This window comes from Aspergillus udagawae, assembly GCF_001078395.1.
Source record: "Aspergillus udagawae IFM 46973 DNA, scaffold_1, whole genome shotgun sequence".
Lineage (NCBI taxonomy): Eukaryota > Fungi > Ascomycota > Eurotiomycetes > Eurotiales > Aspergillaceae > Aspergillus > Aspergillus udagawae.
In genome coordinates, this window is record NW_025091264.1 from 616180 (window position 1) to 630398 (window position 14219).

At 50.8% G+C, this 14219-nt stretch overlaps 7 protein-coding genes across 7 annotated transcripts; 3 read left to right on the forward strand and 4 right to left on the reverse strand.

Moving 5' to 3' along the window:
• Nucleotides 1–37: 37 nt before the first annotated feature.
• Aud_000191 (uncharacterized protein) lies at nucleotides 38–814 on the reverse strand (the record flags this gene model as incomplete). The annotated part of the gene is made up of 1 exon (XM_043285706.1): nucleotides 38–814. The coding sequence occupies one exon, from the start codon at nucleotides 812–814 to the stop codon at nucleotides 38–40; it is 777 nt and encodes a 258-aa protein (XP_043141641.1).
• An 864-nt stretch (nucleotides 815–1678) lies between these two features.
• On the forward strand, nucleotides 1679–2770 carry Aud_000192 (uncharacterized protein; the record flags this gene model as incomplete). Its single annotated transcript, XM_043285707.1, has 2 exons — nucleotides 1679–2166; nucleotides 2236–2770. 2 exons carry the CDS (start codon nucleotides 1679–1681, stop codon nucleotides 2768–2770), a joined length of 1023 nt encoding a protein of 340 aa, XP_043141642.1.
• An 801-nt stretch (nucleotides 2771–3571) lies between these two features.
• On the forward strand, nucleotides 3572–5179 carry Aud_000193 (putative MFS transporter; the record flags this gene model as incomplete). The annotated part of the gene is made up of 3 exons (XM_043285708.1): nucleotides 3572–3767; nucleotides 3815–3877; nucleotides 3921–5179. 3 exons carry the CDS (start codon nucleotides 3572–3574, stop codon nucleotides 5177–5179), a joined length of 1518 nt encoding a protein of 505 aa, XP_043141643.1.
• Nucleotides 5180–7175: 1996 nt separating this feature from the next.
• Aud_000194 (uncharacterized protein) lies at nucleotides 7176–7494 on the reverse strand (the record flags this gene model as incomplete). Its single annotated transcript, XM_043285709.1, has 2 exons — nucleotides 7176–7276; nucleotides 7335–7494. The coding sequence occupies 2 exons, from the start codon at nucleotides 7492–7494 to the stop codon at nucleotides 7176–7178; spliced, it is 261 nt and encodes an 86-aa protein (XP_043141644.1).
• A 1541-nt stretch (nucleotides 7495–9035) lies between these two features.
• Aud_000195 (putative PTH11-like integral membrane protein) lies at nucleotides 9036–10407 on the forward strand (the record flags this gene model as incomplete). The annotated part of the gene is made up of 6 exons (XM_043285710.1): nucleotides 9036–9179; nucleotides 9228–9332; nucleotides 9383–9774; nucleotides 9837–9901; nucleotides 9950–9963; nucleotides 10015–10407. 6 exons carry the CDS (start codon nucleotides 9036–9038, stop codon nucleotides 10405–10407), a joined length of 1113 nt encoding a protein of 370 aa, XP_043141645.1.
• Nucleotides 10408–10796: 389 nt separating this feature from the next.
• On the reverse strand, nucleotides 10797–11447 carry Aud_000196 (YukJ family protein; the record flags this gene model as incomplete). Its single annotated transcript, XM_043285711.1, has 1 exon — nucleotides 10797–11447. One exon carries the CDS (start codon nucleotides 11445–11447, stop codon nucleotides 10797–10799), a length of 651 nt encoding a protein of 216 aa, XP_043141646.1.
• A 424-nt stretch (nucleotides 11448–11871) lies between these two features.
• On the reverse strand, nucleotides 11872–13654 carry Aud_000197 (uncharacterized protein; the record flags this gene model as incomplete). Its single annotated transcript, XM_043285712.1, has 2 exons — nucleotides 11872–13225; nucleotides 13272–13654. 2 exons carry the CDS (start codon nucleotides 13652–13654, stop codon nucleotides 11872–11874), a joined length of 1737 nt encoding a protein of 578 aa, XP_043141647.1.
• Nucleotides 13655–14219: the final 565 nt, after the last annotated feature.

Consider the following 14219-nt stretch of genomic DNA (forward strand, 5'->3'; position numbering starts at 1 on the left):
AATTATGAACAGGTGCCGATATGCAAACATAAAGCTACTAAGGTAGCGTAAGACCAGTGACATCCTCGCAAGCTTTGACGACGACCTCCTGCAGATTTTCGTCTCTTGTCACATCAAGCGGTTCACCGATCTGCTTCTTGGGTTCAAAATAGACACCGGTGAGACTTTGATCATAATCACCTTCGGCCAGCATGACGTATGTCTCGACACCATCCTCCAGCTTGTCGGTAGCGCCTTGACCTCCAAGCTTGGTAGCAACCCATCCAGGATGCACAGTCGTGACGGAGGTGTTCTTAAACCGCCTTGCCACTGCATTAGCAAGAAGTATAACATGAAGCTTCGAATCACAGTATGCTGGGAAATCCTGGAATCCCTTTTCCCCACGCTCAAACCAGAAAATATCCTTCACGTTCGTGTTGGCTTGCTTGTGTAGGGTGGAAGCAATAAAGATAAGACGCTTAGGCTGTTTGAGGAGACAAGAGAGAATATAGGGTGCGAGAACGTTGACGAAGACCATAGCCGGCACGCCAGTATCTGCCGTCTTGCGGAAGGGGCCGTAAAGCAATCCAGCATTAAGAATGACGGCGTCAAAGGTACCAATCGCGTTTGCTTCCTCGGCCAGTTTGCGCGTCGCTGCCATGTTTGTCAAGTCTGCAATCAGCACACCAGCAGCTCCAGGGCATTTTGCCTTGGCATCCTCTGCGCGCTCTTGGTTACGCGCATGAAGATATACGGTGTGATTACGCTGAACCAGCTGACGGGCAGCCTCAAGGCCAAAGCCATCCGTAGAACCGGTTATCAGGATACGGGCCATTTCGCGGAATTAGCACAGTTGAAAGAGAATGGTGGTATATAGTTTCTGGCGAGGGCACAGATACGGCCAGGCGGGGCAATGAATTTTCAAGGGCTTCAACAAGGGGAGTGAGGACAGAGCTGTATTTGAGAAATATTGCCCAGTCTGTAGTTATAGAAGGAGAGATCTCGAAACGCAGGTCCAAGATACTCGAGCAAAAGGTGGTTTAAGAACTTGCTGATTGACACCAAGCTAGAAATAAGTCACGAAAGTCGGGGAAAGACATACATACTCCGGACGGCTCTCTAAGGTGGGCACGATCAATTGAGGCTGCCCCACTTGTAACAGGCCAGCAAGACTAGGAGGCCTTTCACATTTAGTAAGCAAAATATCATCACTAAACTGAGACAACCGTAGCCAACCGTTTTCACCAAATCCGAATCGTGTTGGGGGTAGGGACACCGAACTGTTGCGATTCCCCAGGCACGGACCGAACCCGAACCGCTGCGAGTTTGATGAGAGTTGGATTCAATTTAAGCGGTTCGGTTATGCCACTCTACTTCTAGCTCATGTATATAATATTTGGGTAGGTGAACGTGGGCCTGGAATGCTCTGAACAAAGATTGGAAAGGGCGGTAAGCCCCAAACGCGGCGCCTGGTGTAATGCTGTTGTATGTCTTTTGCTCGATTGACGTTTTAGCTTATGTCCTATTCTTTGAAAATGCAAAGCGATGATTTGAAGCATGCATTTTACTCCGGTCCTAAACCCAGTTGGGGAATTTACACTCCGAGGGAGTCCGAAACAATAGTCAGTCGCCTGAATTTTCATACTTTCTCTTCTCCTTCAACATCAATCGGTTCGACATTCAATAATCCTTCTCCATAATGGCCACTAAACAAGAAGTTTTCATCGGCACCCGCAATTCGAAACTCGCGCTTGTCCAGGCTGAACGAGTCTCAAATGCATTGGCTGGCGCCAACCCCGGAACCACATTCCCATGGCGAACCGTGTCAGTCAGCGGGGACGTAGACAAGACCAGTCCCTTTCTCAAGTTCGCAGGGCCGTCCGACGCGGCCAAAAATATCTGGACGGAGGAAATGGAAGCCAAGCTGCTCTCGGGCGAGCTGGACTTGCTGGTGCATTGTCTGAAGGATATGCCGACACGTCTACCGATTGGCTGTGTGCTGGGGGCCATTGTGCATCGCGAGGATCCCACCGATGCATTTGTAGTGAAGGAGTCTCTGAGAGGACAGTACTCCGATCTGGCGCAGTTGCCGCCGGGGTCAGTGGTGGGGACTAGTTCCACGAGACGAAAGGCTCTGCTGGCACTTAGATATCCCCAGTTGGTGGTTGAGGAATGTCGCGGGAATCTGTGAGTCTCATATAATACTTTTGATGTTACTCCTTTGGAGGAAATCCTCTGACTTATATACGACGCAAGTGATACTCGGCTCCGAAAGTTAGACGATCCAAACGGCCCCTACGCGGCCATCATTGTCGCTACAGCCGGACTGGTCCGCATCGGCATGGCGCACCGTATCACAAGACGCCTAACGCCATCGGAGTTCCCTTATGCTGTCGGTCAAGGGGCACTCGGTATCGAAGTTCGAGAGCACGAACCCCACACCCAGGCCATGATCCAGCGGATCGAAGATCCCCTCGTTAGAAAGATGTGCATTGCGGAGCGGTCGCTGCTTCGCACCCTCCAGGGTGGCTGTTCGTCCCCAGTCGCTGTAAATTGTACTACGGAAACTCCAGAGCTCTCTGCTTCCCTGTCTGTAGCTCGCTTACGACTTGAAGGTACCATTGTTCATCCTCTGGGCACCAGTCAGGTATCAGCCTGGGCAGCGGCGGATGTGGGTGATGACGACGCCGCGGAGGTGCTGGGTGCTGAAGTCGCGAGGCGGTTATTGGAGGATGGGGGAAAGGCCATGTTAGAAGAGATTTCCCGTTTCTACAAGAACCAATCTGTTTGAGGTAGTTTGGCAGCAGCATTTCTGTCTATTCAACATCTGTTAGAGGAATCCGTAAGACATTGCAGGCACGCCATCTACCACCAGCTATCGCTATGTGAAATCGTGCAATAAAAGTTCAAAAATGTGGCACATGTGGAAGTCTTCTTCCCTGGATATTGTACAATTATTACTCGGGTAGAAGCTAAAGCAATGTTGCTACAACTCCTTGAAAAAAAGGGTTGACTAATGGTCTGTCGTTTGGCAGCGAAAGAGCAGTAATATGTATAGTTAGCATAAACTAGCTAATGCAGGAAGGGCCAACTAATCAGAACATAGAAATAGCAAGACACAGGTGTAAAGCGAAGGAAACATATATTTAAACTCTGGCCAAGTGCCACTGCTAGAGAGGTACCGTGCCGATAGTACCTACTTCTCCTCACGGATGCAACCTCATCTGACAAGGATCGCCGCTTTCGTCCAACCATCCATCTTCCCCTCATCTAGGTGCTATCCAACGAATGATTGATCATCTATCAACAGGATAATGCGGAGAAATAGCGTGGGGGTTACATCTTCAAGGATCCGTGTCACCATGCTATCTGCTTATCTTAACATCAACCAGCTGATGATACTCTGCCTTTGGCCAAGCACAATGATAAGCGATGATTCAATCGTGCTGATATATATCTGACTGCTCTTGCATGTCATTTCCTTGATTTATAAACCTCGAAAGAGTCGGTGTATCCCTTGCGTCGAGTGGTGTATATCTTCCAGCATCCGTCCTGAGCTTTCACCATCGACAGGACCATGGCGTCGAATATAATGTCAGACACAACCCGAGATGATAGAAAAACATCCACTGCCAATGAATCTATTCATGGGGGCGGCGACAATCTGAAGAATTACGGCTCTGCGCCCGGAGTGGTGGAGGATGTTGTGCGAGTCGTCGATCACAAGGCCGAACGGGCTCTCTGTCGCCGGCTTGACCTGCGATTACTTCCTGTCCTCGCCGTGATGTGTGAGTCTCGCCAGTTTTAAACGCCTAAAGCGTTGCTAATTGATCAGATCTCTTCAACGCGCTGGACAAGGGAAACCTGGGAAACGCAGAAACAGATGGACTGAGCAAGGGTAAGTCCACATTCCCCATAAAGACCTTGAACTAATGTTATAGATCTCAACTTCAAACCCAACGAGTACAACCTGCTGCTGTCCATCTTTTTTATTCCATATGTGATTTTCGCGCCTCCCGGCGCGATGCTTGGTAAACGCTACAGTCCGGCGCGCGTCCTGCCCATCCTCATGTTCTGCTTTGGCTCCTTCACCCTGCTGTCGGCATCAACCAAGAACTTTGGCGGCATTTTTGCTCTTCGCTGGTTCCTGGGCATGTGCGAAGCCCCATTCTTCCCACTCGTCATCTACTACCTGACCACATTCTACCGACGCGGCGAGCTCGCCCGCCGGCTGGCCATCTTCTACGCCGCCTCCAACATTGCCAACGCCTTCTCGGGCCTGATCGCCTTCGGCGTCTTCCAAATCGAGGGCTCCTCCATCCCCAACTGGCGATACCTCTTCATCATCGAAGGCGGCGCCACCGTGCTTTTCTCGATCTTCGCCTTCTGGTACCTCCCGCGCAGCGTCGCCGAAGCGAAATTCCTCTCCGAAGATGAGAAAGCCCTCGCTTTTCACCGAATCCAGGTCGACTCCAGCGCGGTCGTCAACGACAAGTTCCGCCTCCGCGACGCCCTCGCCATCTTCAAGCATCCCACCACCTACGCCTTCCTCTGCATCGAAATCTGCCTCGGAGTCCCCATCCAGGGCGTCGCGCTCTTCCTCCCGCAGATCGTCCAGCGCCTCGGATACTCCACCGTCAAAACGAACCTCTACACCGTCGCGCCCAACATCACCGGCGCCGTCATGCTCCTCCTGTTGGCCTTCTGCTCCGACGCCGCACGCCTCCGCTCCCCGTTCATCGTCCTTGGGTTTCTATTAACATTCACTGGCTTCATCATCTACGCCTCCATCAACGACGTCCAGGCGCAGATCCGCCTCGCCTACTTCGCTACCTTCATGATGACCTGGGGCACATCCGCGCCGTCCGTCCTGCTGAGCACCTGGTACAACAACAATGTCGCGGACGAGAGCCGCCGCGTGCTGCTGACGAGTATCGGGGTGCCGTTGGCGAATCTCATGGGGCTGGTGAGTAGCAATGTGTTCCGCGCGCGGGATAAACCCAAGTACATGCCTGCGCTGGTGACTGTCGCGGCGTTTGGCGCCACGGGGGCGTGTCTGGCTGCGTTACTGGGGTGTTACATGTGGGTTGATAATAAGCGGCGGGATCGGAGGGATGGGGTGCGTTTGCGGGCGCAGGAGGTGCCGACTGAGAGGCTGAGGGATGGGCCCAAGGCGAGGGAGTTTCGTTGGTTTTTGTGATTTCTCTTGGCAATGAGATATGATGATATGACCGTTTTCTTGCGGCTGTTGAAATGTGTTGGAGAAGCCCCCACGCGTATCTGCAATGTAACATTCGCGTAGGGAGTTGCACGCAGTCAGATACGAACTTGCTCCTGGATAACAGACATGTTACCCCGGATCTGCAAGCTCGGACTCTCTTACGGCAGTAGCGTGGGGTAAAGAATAATATGACAATGTCACCCAAGGTGTCTGGACGTCTAACCGTTAAGTTGGATGCACATCGAAGAGATGAACGCAACCCAATGGATGAATGCCTTTATGTAAAAAATATCTTTGTAGATTTCTACTACTGGTATCAGACATGGACGGGACGTAGAATCACTTCAATTCTAATCGGCGGAAATGAACATCTTCCCCTGCGGGGTTCGGCCGACTTCTCTTCAACTGTTGGCAGCCCATAGAAGAGGCAGGTGAGGTACTACTTCTGGCCACGACTTGCATGTGCGATTCCTAGGATGACCCTCGTTGTTTAGCTGACACTGACCGTCCTAGAATCTGTAAAATCAAATGTGGAGAGGAAAGATCTAACTATATTCAATGCACCAGCACAGACACAAGTGTTAATATACTAGCCCAGCTCCATCGCGTCATGCCTCAATATCAGCATCTAGCGTGGTTCTAGTCCTAAACTGGCTGCTTTAGATCCCACTGGATAGAGCAGCAGTCCTTTGCCCATTATTCCTAACATACAGCGTCATTAATTGCTAGGGGGCGAGACATTGACTTTTGGGGTGGGGTTGTCATCTAGGTATATTAACTGAGCCTGTAGTGTGGGGGATATGATTAATACTATTAGTGCTTTAATCAAAAATCCAGATCCAGCTTTAATCCTATCTGCCTCAGGCAAAATAATAATAGATCTTAGGGCTTATGTCCTAGCCATAGTGATCCCTTACACTAGTACTCTAGCTTATTGACCACTATGCGGAGGCAAGTTAATTAGAAACACATTCTCCTTACTTAGCTTAGCCTATGTTATAAAGGCCACTCATATTACAGAGGGCATGATCTTCTAGCACACTATTACGGATCATTTTATAACTTAGGGCTGACTAAGGGCTATAAATACACGTTTCATCCAACATTTTAGAGCAAACAGGAAGATCTCTAGAAATGACTAGCAAAGTGGCATCACACCTGCCAACTTAATGAATTCATCTGACCCGTCAGAACTTTCTATTAGCATGACCTCTCTCTTGCTTTGCTTCCACACTGCCATGTTAATTATTACTGCTATTTCTACTAAGCAGCTAGAGACCATATATAATGCCTCTCTATCCTAATTCCAGCTCATTGTTGAATCATCCGCTGTATATCTTAAAACTTCACCTGGCTTGAATGGCAGGCCGCCGCCATTCACCTTTGAGATGAGGCCTGTGCTCTTGTTGTTGATGACCGATATTAATGCTGTTACATGTGGCTGTGCTGAAGGCGCCGAAGGGCCTGGAATTATTGAGAAAGACACCTCCAATTTAGGTGCTGTATAAGTATCCACTGGGTGCGACATTAGTGGATGATTTTACGAGATTAGAGGAATCTGGGTCTGTTTTGATGACTCTAGCCCTGACTGTGCAGGTTCTTATGGTGAAAGCAATTATCGGATGTATACTATTTCAGAAGGACAATACGCAGGGAGTGAAAGCGAATCCATAATTCCTATTACGACACTGATACTGGAGGAATCTTGACTCCATGGCTATACGTTTTCCGGCCGCGAGATGATCACTGGCCATTAGGTGATGGACATCTCTAAGTGGAATCAGTCGCCTGATTAGATATACTTGAAATTTTCATGGAATCGATTTGATGAGAATACAAAGATGTGGTGAATGGTCCAAGACATTGTCCCGATTGACGCATATGTCCCTATGATTGCCATGTCAATTTGCTACATGGCTTTCACTATAGCTCGTGACATGCAAACACCATTGTATCGATCGTCTCGCCAAATGCATTAGACGATTACCTGTCCAGCAGGTCTGTCGTCACGAATGGCACCCAAGCCACCCCCAAGCCACCCCTTCCTTTCCTCCTCTTCCCTCTCAACAAGGATCCCTGGAGTGTTTCACTCGAGCCTGCTCAGCCAGCATCTCCATATTCTTTAGCCGCAGACTCCGCATATACTCCTTCTGCTCGTACGTCATGTCCTTTTCCGTCTGGTCATCGCGGAAGCCCCCCGAGGAGATATAATGGATAGAGTAGCCGATCAGGACCGACACCACGCAGCCGACAATAACGATGAGGATGATGGCTTCTTTGGAGAGTTCTGCCATTTTGACTGCGCTGCATCGTTAGCATCTTACACAGAGCAGAAACAAGAGCTTTTCCTCACCCGCTGAATCCAATTGCTAGTTGCTGTGTTCCAGGGGCAACGAGACTTGCAGGAGGGAATCCCCTTTATATCTCTTCCCCCTCCTGCCATCGTATTAACCACAGTAGCAGTGTGCATGTGTAAGCGCTAAGCTATTCGCTAACAGTCTGTTTGATATCCCTGCCTCTACTCTATTTTTGTAGGGTTGTATACAAGCTACGGCCTGATTGAGTCTAGTGCGGATGGCTCTGATGTCATAAGCGAGCAGGCCAATCATATGGCGGTATTTGATTATGTGATTGCACTCTCCAAGAAGGGGAAATTCTGCTGTTCAAGGCTGTTCACAGTACAGAGGAAGAGGCTGAATAATCCTCTGGAGAGATAGGCAAAATAGGCTTTACATCCCCTCATTTTGAGGCCCATATACCGAGCTCGAGTATTGCGTGTGAGTAGCGGTATTCGTGATCGGTTACGATGGGCTGAAAAAAAAGGGTATCTGCTGGGCTAAGGGCCTTAAAATGGCTGATTTGAGGTTTGATTTGGATTTGATCCAGGTCCACTTTGCGCTATGATAGATTCTCACGCATTGCATTTCTCGAAATGGCAGATAAGCCGTTGAGTAGCGGCCAGGAGGGCTTCGGGGGTAGTCTGAAAACACGGGCCTTATGGGACTATCGGTGCACCTTCTTGAAAATGCGCTTTATAATCTTCTCTGATGGAGGATTAGTACAATGCCTAGTAGTCCTAGCCCAGTGTATTCTATCTTCAGACCTAATAAGAAGGGGACCCCTGCATTGATCGCCTCTATAGATCGTGCGATCGAATCTACTTCCGCAACCACGAAGTGCTGATCGCCTCCAGTTGCGAGTTCTCATGCAGGGGCAAGCAAGGTTCACAGCCGAATGCTACAGCCGAGAAGACGCACAAATCCATGGTTCGCGTTCGCAAAGCTTCAGATTCCAGACAACAATTGGCCACGGGTATAGTTCCTGATTCGGAAGAGTGGTGCTCGGACGTCAGCTCCGTTCAACACACAAATGTGACTAATGGCTCGATTTAGGATATCGCCACGTGGAATAAGACAGCATGAGTGGTCATGAGTCAGGACGTTGCGGATCTGGATCGGAGTAGCCCAGTAGTCTGTCTCGGTCATAAAAGATAGATGGGAGCTTAACCGTGGAAATGCATGGGACGGCCCACTATAGAACCCTCAAACAGCAAAGTCCCAAAAGCCTGGCAAACGGCTACTGGTGGCGACCCAAAAAATGCTCCAGTTTAAACGTGGTACGAAGGTCCGAGGTTCCACAGAAAATATTGCCAGAATCCGTGCCAAAACCTAAAATCCTCCCTGGGCCGCGGCCCTTCAATTCAGTAGTATTCAAAAGGCGGCCATCCCTGTAGTGACTTTAGTACGCTCAACAACTCCGTTTCACTCAAGGAGGTGCGCGCATCTATCTGAAACAAGCGCAGTTATATTGTATATCATCCCGTTGTAGCAGCGTCATGGTGGACGAAAGTGCCGCGGTCCGTGCTGTGGCGGCCGTTTTTCTGACAGTGGCAAGCATCGCGGTCATCCTGCGATGCTATGTGCGATTGTGTCTTGTCAAGGCGTTTGGCTGGGATGATACAGTCATGATTCTGTCAATGGTAATCTCCCTGCCGAGAGTTGGAGTGAAGACAATGCTGACTTTTCAGTTATTCTATGTCATGTTCTCCGGATGCATGATCGGAGGCTCTCTCTGGGGAACAGGGAAGCATCTCGCCGATTTGACTCCAAAGCACAGAACAGTCGCTATGGAGGTTTGTACTATCCCAAATGGCTCAGGCTCAGACTTCACTGACATCTTCAGTACTGGTTCCTCTGCGACATTGGCTACGCAATCTCGTCCATTCTCTGCAAGATATCTGTCGCCATCTTCCTTCTGCGTGTCATGGTTCGCCCAGCTCATAGACGGATCATGTACGCAGTCACAGCGCTCACAGTCATTGTTGGCATCATCTTTTTCATCTTCATCATGGTCCAATGCTCGCCGGTGTCCTATTTCTGGACCCGGATGCGTGGCGACACCAACGGCAAATGCGGATATTTGGATGCGATCATCATCATGTTGTACCTTTTCAGCGTGTCTTCTGCGCTTTTCGACCTGACTGTAGGCCTGCTGCCTATCCTGCTCGTGCGCAACCTGCAGATGAACAAGAGGACCAAGATCGCTGTGGCGGGTCTCCTGGGCATGGCATGCATGTAAGTCTGCTTGTGCCTTTAAGATGCCTGTGCCTTTCAGGATGAGTATTAATCCTTGTCAGAGCAAGCGTTGCCATTATAATCCGGATTCCATTCGTTCAAACCATTCGCGATCAAGATTTCCTTTGTAAGTCATCCTCATCTGTCACATTTGATCTTCTCTAACAGAATATAGATGCAACCGTCCAGGTGAGCTTGCAGGCGCCTTTCTAGAACGATGCAAGAATACTGACAATGTAGATCGCAATCTGGTCCAACATCGAAACCGGCCTCGCCATCACAGCCGGCAGTCTCGCTACTGTCCGCCCTCTCTTCCGTATCCTACACAGTCGCAATGGATCCTCCTACCGTATCTTCGACTCTTCCGGCCCCCTGAGCAGGAAGCGCCACCACCGGTATCCCTTGGGTGACCTCGAAAACAACACCTCGCAGTCCCGCCACTACCATAAGAGCAACCCCAATGACGTCCACCTTGGAACCACGATCTCGGCGGAGAGAAACGACGCCGCGGATTTCATGACTCTGAGCACGGAGCAGCTCGATGAAGAGTCGCACTCGGTGCCTACGCGGTCTTTGTCCAAGATTGGTGTGCATCGGACCTTTGAGGTTTCGACGTCCGAGGCGGGAGCGTGAGTAAGAGGGTATATCTTACCGAAACATCTTGCGCTTTGCGGAGTGATTCCTATTTCCGCCGTGTCGGTCTGTGGAGTCCGGCGAGGGTAGCAGGTCCAGCCCGTCGCTTGGTTGTCTGGGTCTTTGGCCAACCTTAGACAACTTCACAGAGGGTTAGTCGTTAACCAACACACAGCAGGCGGATTGAGGCATTGAATCCTCACATTCACATAGCCATATCATGTGAAACACCAGCTTTCCATACAAGTCAAATTGGCGTAATCGACACACAGGAGACATCAGTACTAGACTCTCCATTTCCACCACGGCTGCAAGTCCTCCAGCGTCCAACTGACTCCACCATCACAATCAAATAAAAATGCCGCATGACCGAGGTCTACTACTGTCAACTATGAACCACTCCCCAAAATCTCCGCCAAATCCTTACTCCCATCTTCCACCTCTCCGTTATCATCCGTCGGAATCCTCTGCGACGCAAACGCCAAAAACACCGCCTCCCAATGCCCGTCCTCAAACTCAAACATCACCGCCCCATCCTCATACACCACGTTCTCATACTGCGGGAGACTCCCCTGGTTCATATGCACGTCATGGATGCCCGTCCAATACGATGACCCAAACACATACATCCTTGCCTTTTGCGCAATCGCAGTCGAAAGGATGGGATCAAGGGAATTCAGGATATCATTGTTCGGCCCAGGGATGTCGTGCGGGAGGATCTTGCCTGCATTTATGTCCGCCAGGCCTTTTGTGCGGATGTAATCCAGTCCTTTCATCCCCTCGCTGTTGAGAAGAGTAACCCCTCCATTGAGGTCGGATAGGGACTGCGCGATTGGATGGGAGAAGTTGCGGTCCAGCCAGAAGACAAGCCTGGTGTCCTTGTCTGTGGACTTGACGTTAATGGCGGCTTGGTACTGTTTGGTGCTGGTGCCGTCGGTGAAGTACAGGTAGATGTGCGGGGACTTGGGGTCTTGTTTTTCGGTCTCGGCTTCGTAGTGCGTTGGGTGGGCGACCCAGACGCCGTATTTTGGGATTCCCATGTTTTCTGTATAGGATTTGAGTGTGTGGTGGGATGTACTGGTAGAAGATGGGATGGGGTAACGGGGTTTAAGTCCTCCGTAAACAATGGAGTTGCAATGTTATGACGCCCAAGCTTTGAACTAAAATAGGTTATCAACCAGTAAAACCTAGAGATACTTCACGTACTGAAGAAATGGAGACTGGATATTCAGCTCCATTCGACACTTGTCGGCCTGTAGATTGGCTCTGTTCTCCTGCCCGTGCACAGGCGACGTCATGGCGTCTACTAGCCAGTTGCTTAGCAGGCTTAGCTAGGCTAGTCCACTAGGACAGTGTAGATTGTAATGCAATAATTGGTCGTTGATCGCCTTGCGACTTAAATATCGTGTTTTCCATTGATTGACTAGTTTAGTAAAGTTCTGACGTACGGAATACAACGAATGATCAGCATCTTAAACTAGACCAGTGCGCATTCCACCACTTCAGCTGATCCTTTCTATAGGTATCCTCTTCAACGTAGCTTCCATTCCCATTGGACTTGTTAACGGTACGAAAGACGATGTTCTGCGGTTGCGACAGTTCGTACTGCGGCCAATATGGAGCACCGTCCACTGCATGCCCGTTCGGATCCAGGTCATGCACAAAAGAGGCCCAAGACCGGGACATGAACTCTGACAGCTCATGATAAGAAGGATACGGTCCTATATAGTTAGACAGATTCTGCGACGGATTGTTAAAGACAAAGATGAGCTCCGCGTAGTGCGTGCTATAAACTGGCGGCACCGTCGCAATCAGCTCCAGAACCCCGTTCCAGGGCGGCTGGTCGAACCGATAACTGTACACCGGCTTCTGTCGACGCTTGTCTTTGGCATTGTTCTTTCGTGCATAGTATTCCACCAGCCCTCGCCGACCAGCATGCACAAATATGTCGCCCGCGATGGCAGCGCCTCGCTTGTACATCCAGCCCTGACTGGCGAATCGCTCGACGCCAGTACCGTACGGGCAACCCTGCGCCGGATCGTCAGGATAAAGAGCCAGCAGTTCCGCAACTTCGTCATCACTCATCCCACCACCGTTCAGCGTGCGGATATACGCAGCAACGTCTGCAGTAGTATTCAGCGTCCCCCTCGGACCCCAGAAACTTGCCGTTCCCTCATCCGTATTCGCTCCAACGAGCACCGCGACGTCTGCAGCCTTACCCAGCGCAAGCGCCTCGCTGGGCTTGCGCGTGATAAACTCCCCGTCAATAATAGGAGTATAGATCTGCGGCTCAAACGCCTCAAATAGAACCTCATACGGCACCGTCCGCAAACACGCCAGCGTATCCTCCGCACCCTTACATCCAACCGTCTCCGTAACATTATTATACATCGCCTGGAACCCATCCTCTCCCGCAATGAGCTCAGCATCCTGAAGCGCAGGCCCCAGCATCGTCCCGCTATCCATGATCGCCGCGCGGAACAGACCCTCATTTTCCCCGTCGAACCCAACAAGATGGTACCCCACGCTGAACGCCCCCGCGCTCTCGCCCCAGATAGTAACTTTCTCTGCGTCCCCGCCAAATCCAGCGATGTTCTCGCGGATCCATCGCAGGGCAAGCCGCTGGTCATACAATCCGATGTTGGCCGCCCCGGCCGCGAGAACCTCCCTCGACGCGAGGAACCCCCACCCGGCGACGCGGTAGTTGATGCTCACGCCGATGATGGGCTTGCCAATTGCTGCAGATTGCTGGACGATATACGACATGTTGTATCTGGGATCGGCAACGCCGCCGGCTGTGAATCCGCCGCCGTAGATCCTGTCACTGTCAATCTCGACTCTAGCTGACAGAGGAACAAACGCACCAAACCAGCACAGGCAGCGACTCATGTGGGGAAGTATTGTCCGGGACAATGACATTGAGGTAGAGGCAGTCCTCGCTCAACGGGCCAATGCCGACGTCGAACCCGGCGTAGCCGGGGCAGTTGGCTGGCTGCGATGTCGCGGGGTACGCTTTGTAGCGCCTATTGTAGGGAACAGGGTGCCGTAGTCGGAGATCGTTGACCGGCGGCTGCGCAAATGGAACACCCAGGAACGCATTCTGGGCGAACGAAGGCAGATGTACGCCGCACAGTGTTCCGTTTTTTGTTCTGGCTATGGGCGAGTCTTGGTGGCAATGGCCTGCAAGCGACGGGGTTGCCAGACCCGCGAGGGCTAGGATCTGGAAGATCTTTACTTTCAGATGCATTCTGCGCGTCCAGGGTAGGCCATAGTTTCTACGATTGATCCAATTCTCCGGGGGCTGCAGAGATATATATGCAGCGAAGGAAGCGTCCTGTCCTCCGGATACTCCCCGGTACTTCCTCCGTGCGAATGGGCCGTCCGGTCATTAGACCGCAGACTTTAAGTCGGTGCGGGGTAGTTAAGGTTAGGAGTAAACTGATATAAGCCTGAAAGTCAACTAAAGCAGTATGTGCTCAATATTATAGTCAGCCTTGTGTGCAGAAACGAAGGGTGAGGATATATAGATATACTTCCGGCTCTCGCAATTGACTTGTATGGAGGGCCCAGCCCATCTTTCCTCCAGCAGGATTCGAGCCGTTCATTGTGTGTAATTATTTCTCACAACAGCATGACGAATGCCGCTTAAATGACATGTCTGACATTGACCTATAACTAACAAGCTTGATAATCCATGTATATATCAGGATCTATCAGACTTTGCTGCGCTCAGAGGCTCCTTACCATTCTGGCTTCGCTTATCAAGCTTAACCGTCCCAGGACAATAGCGACTGCTTTATTGGTTAGGTATC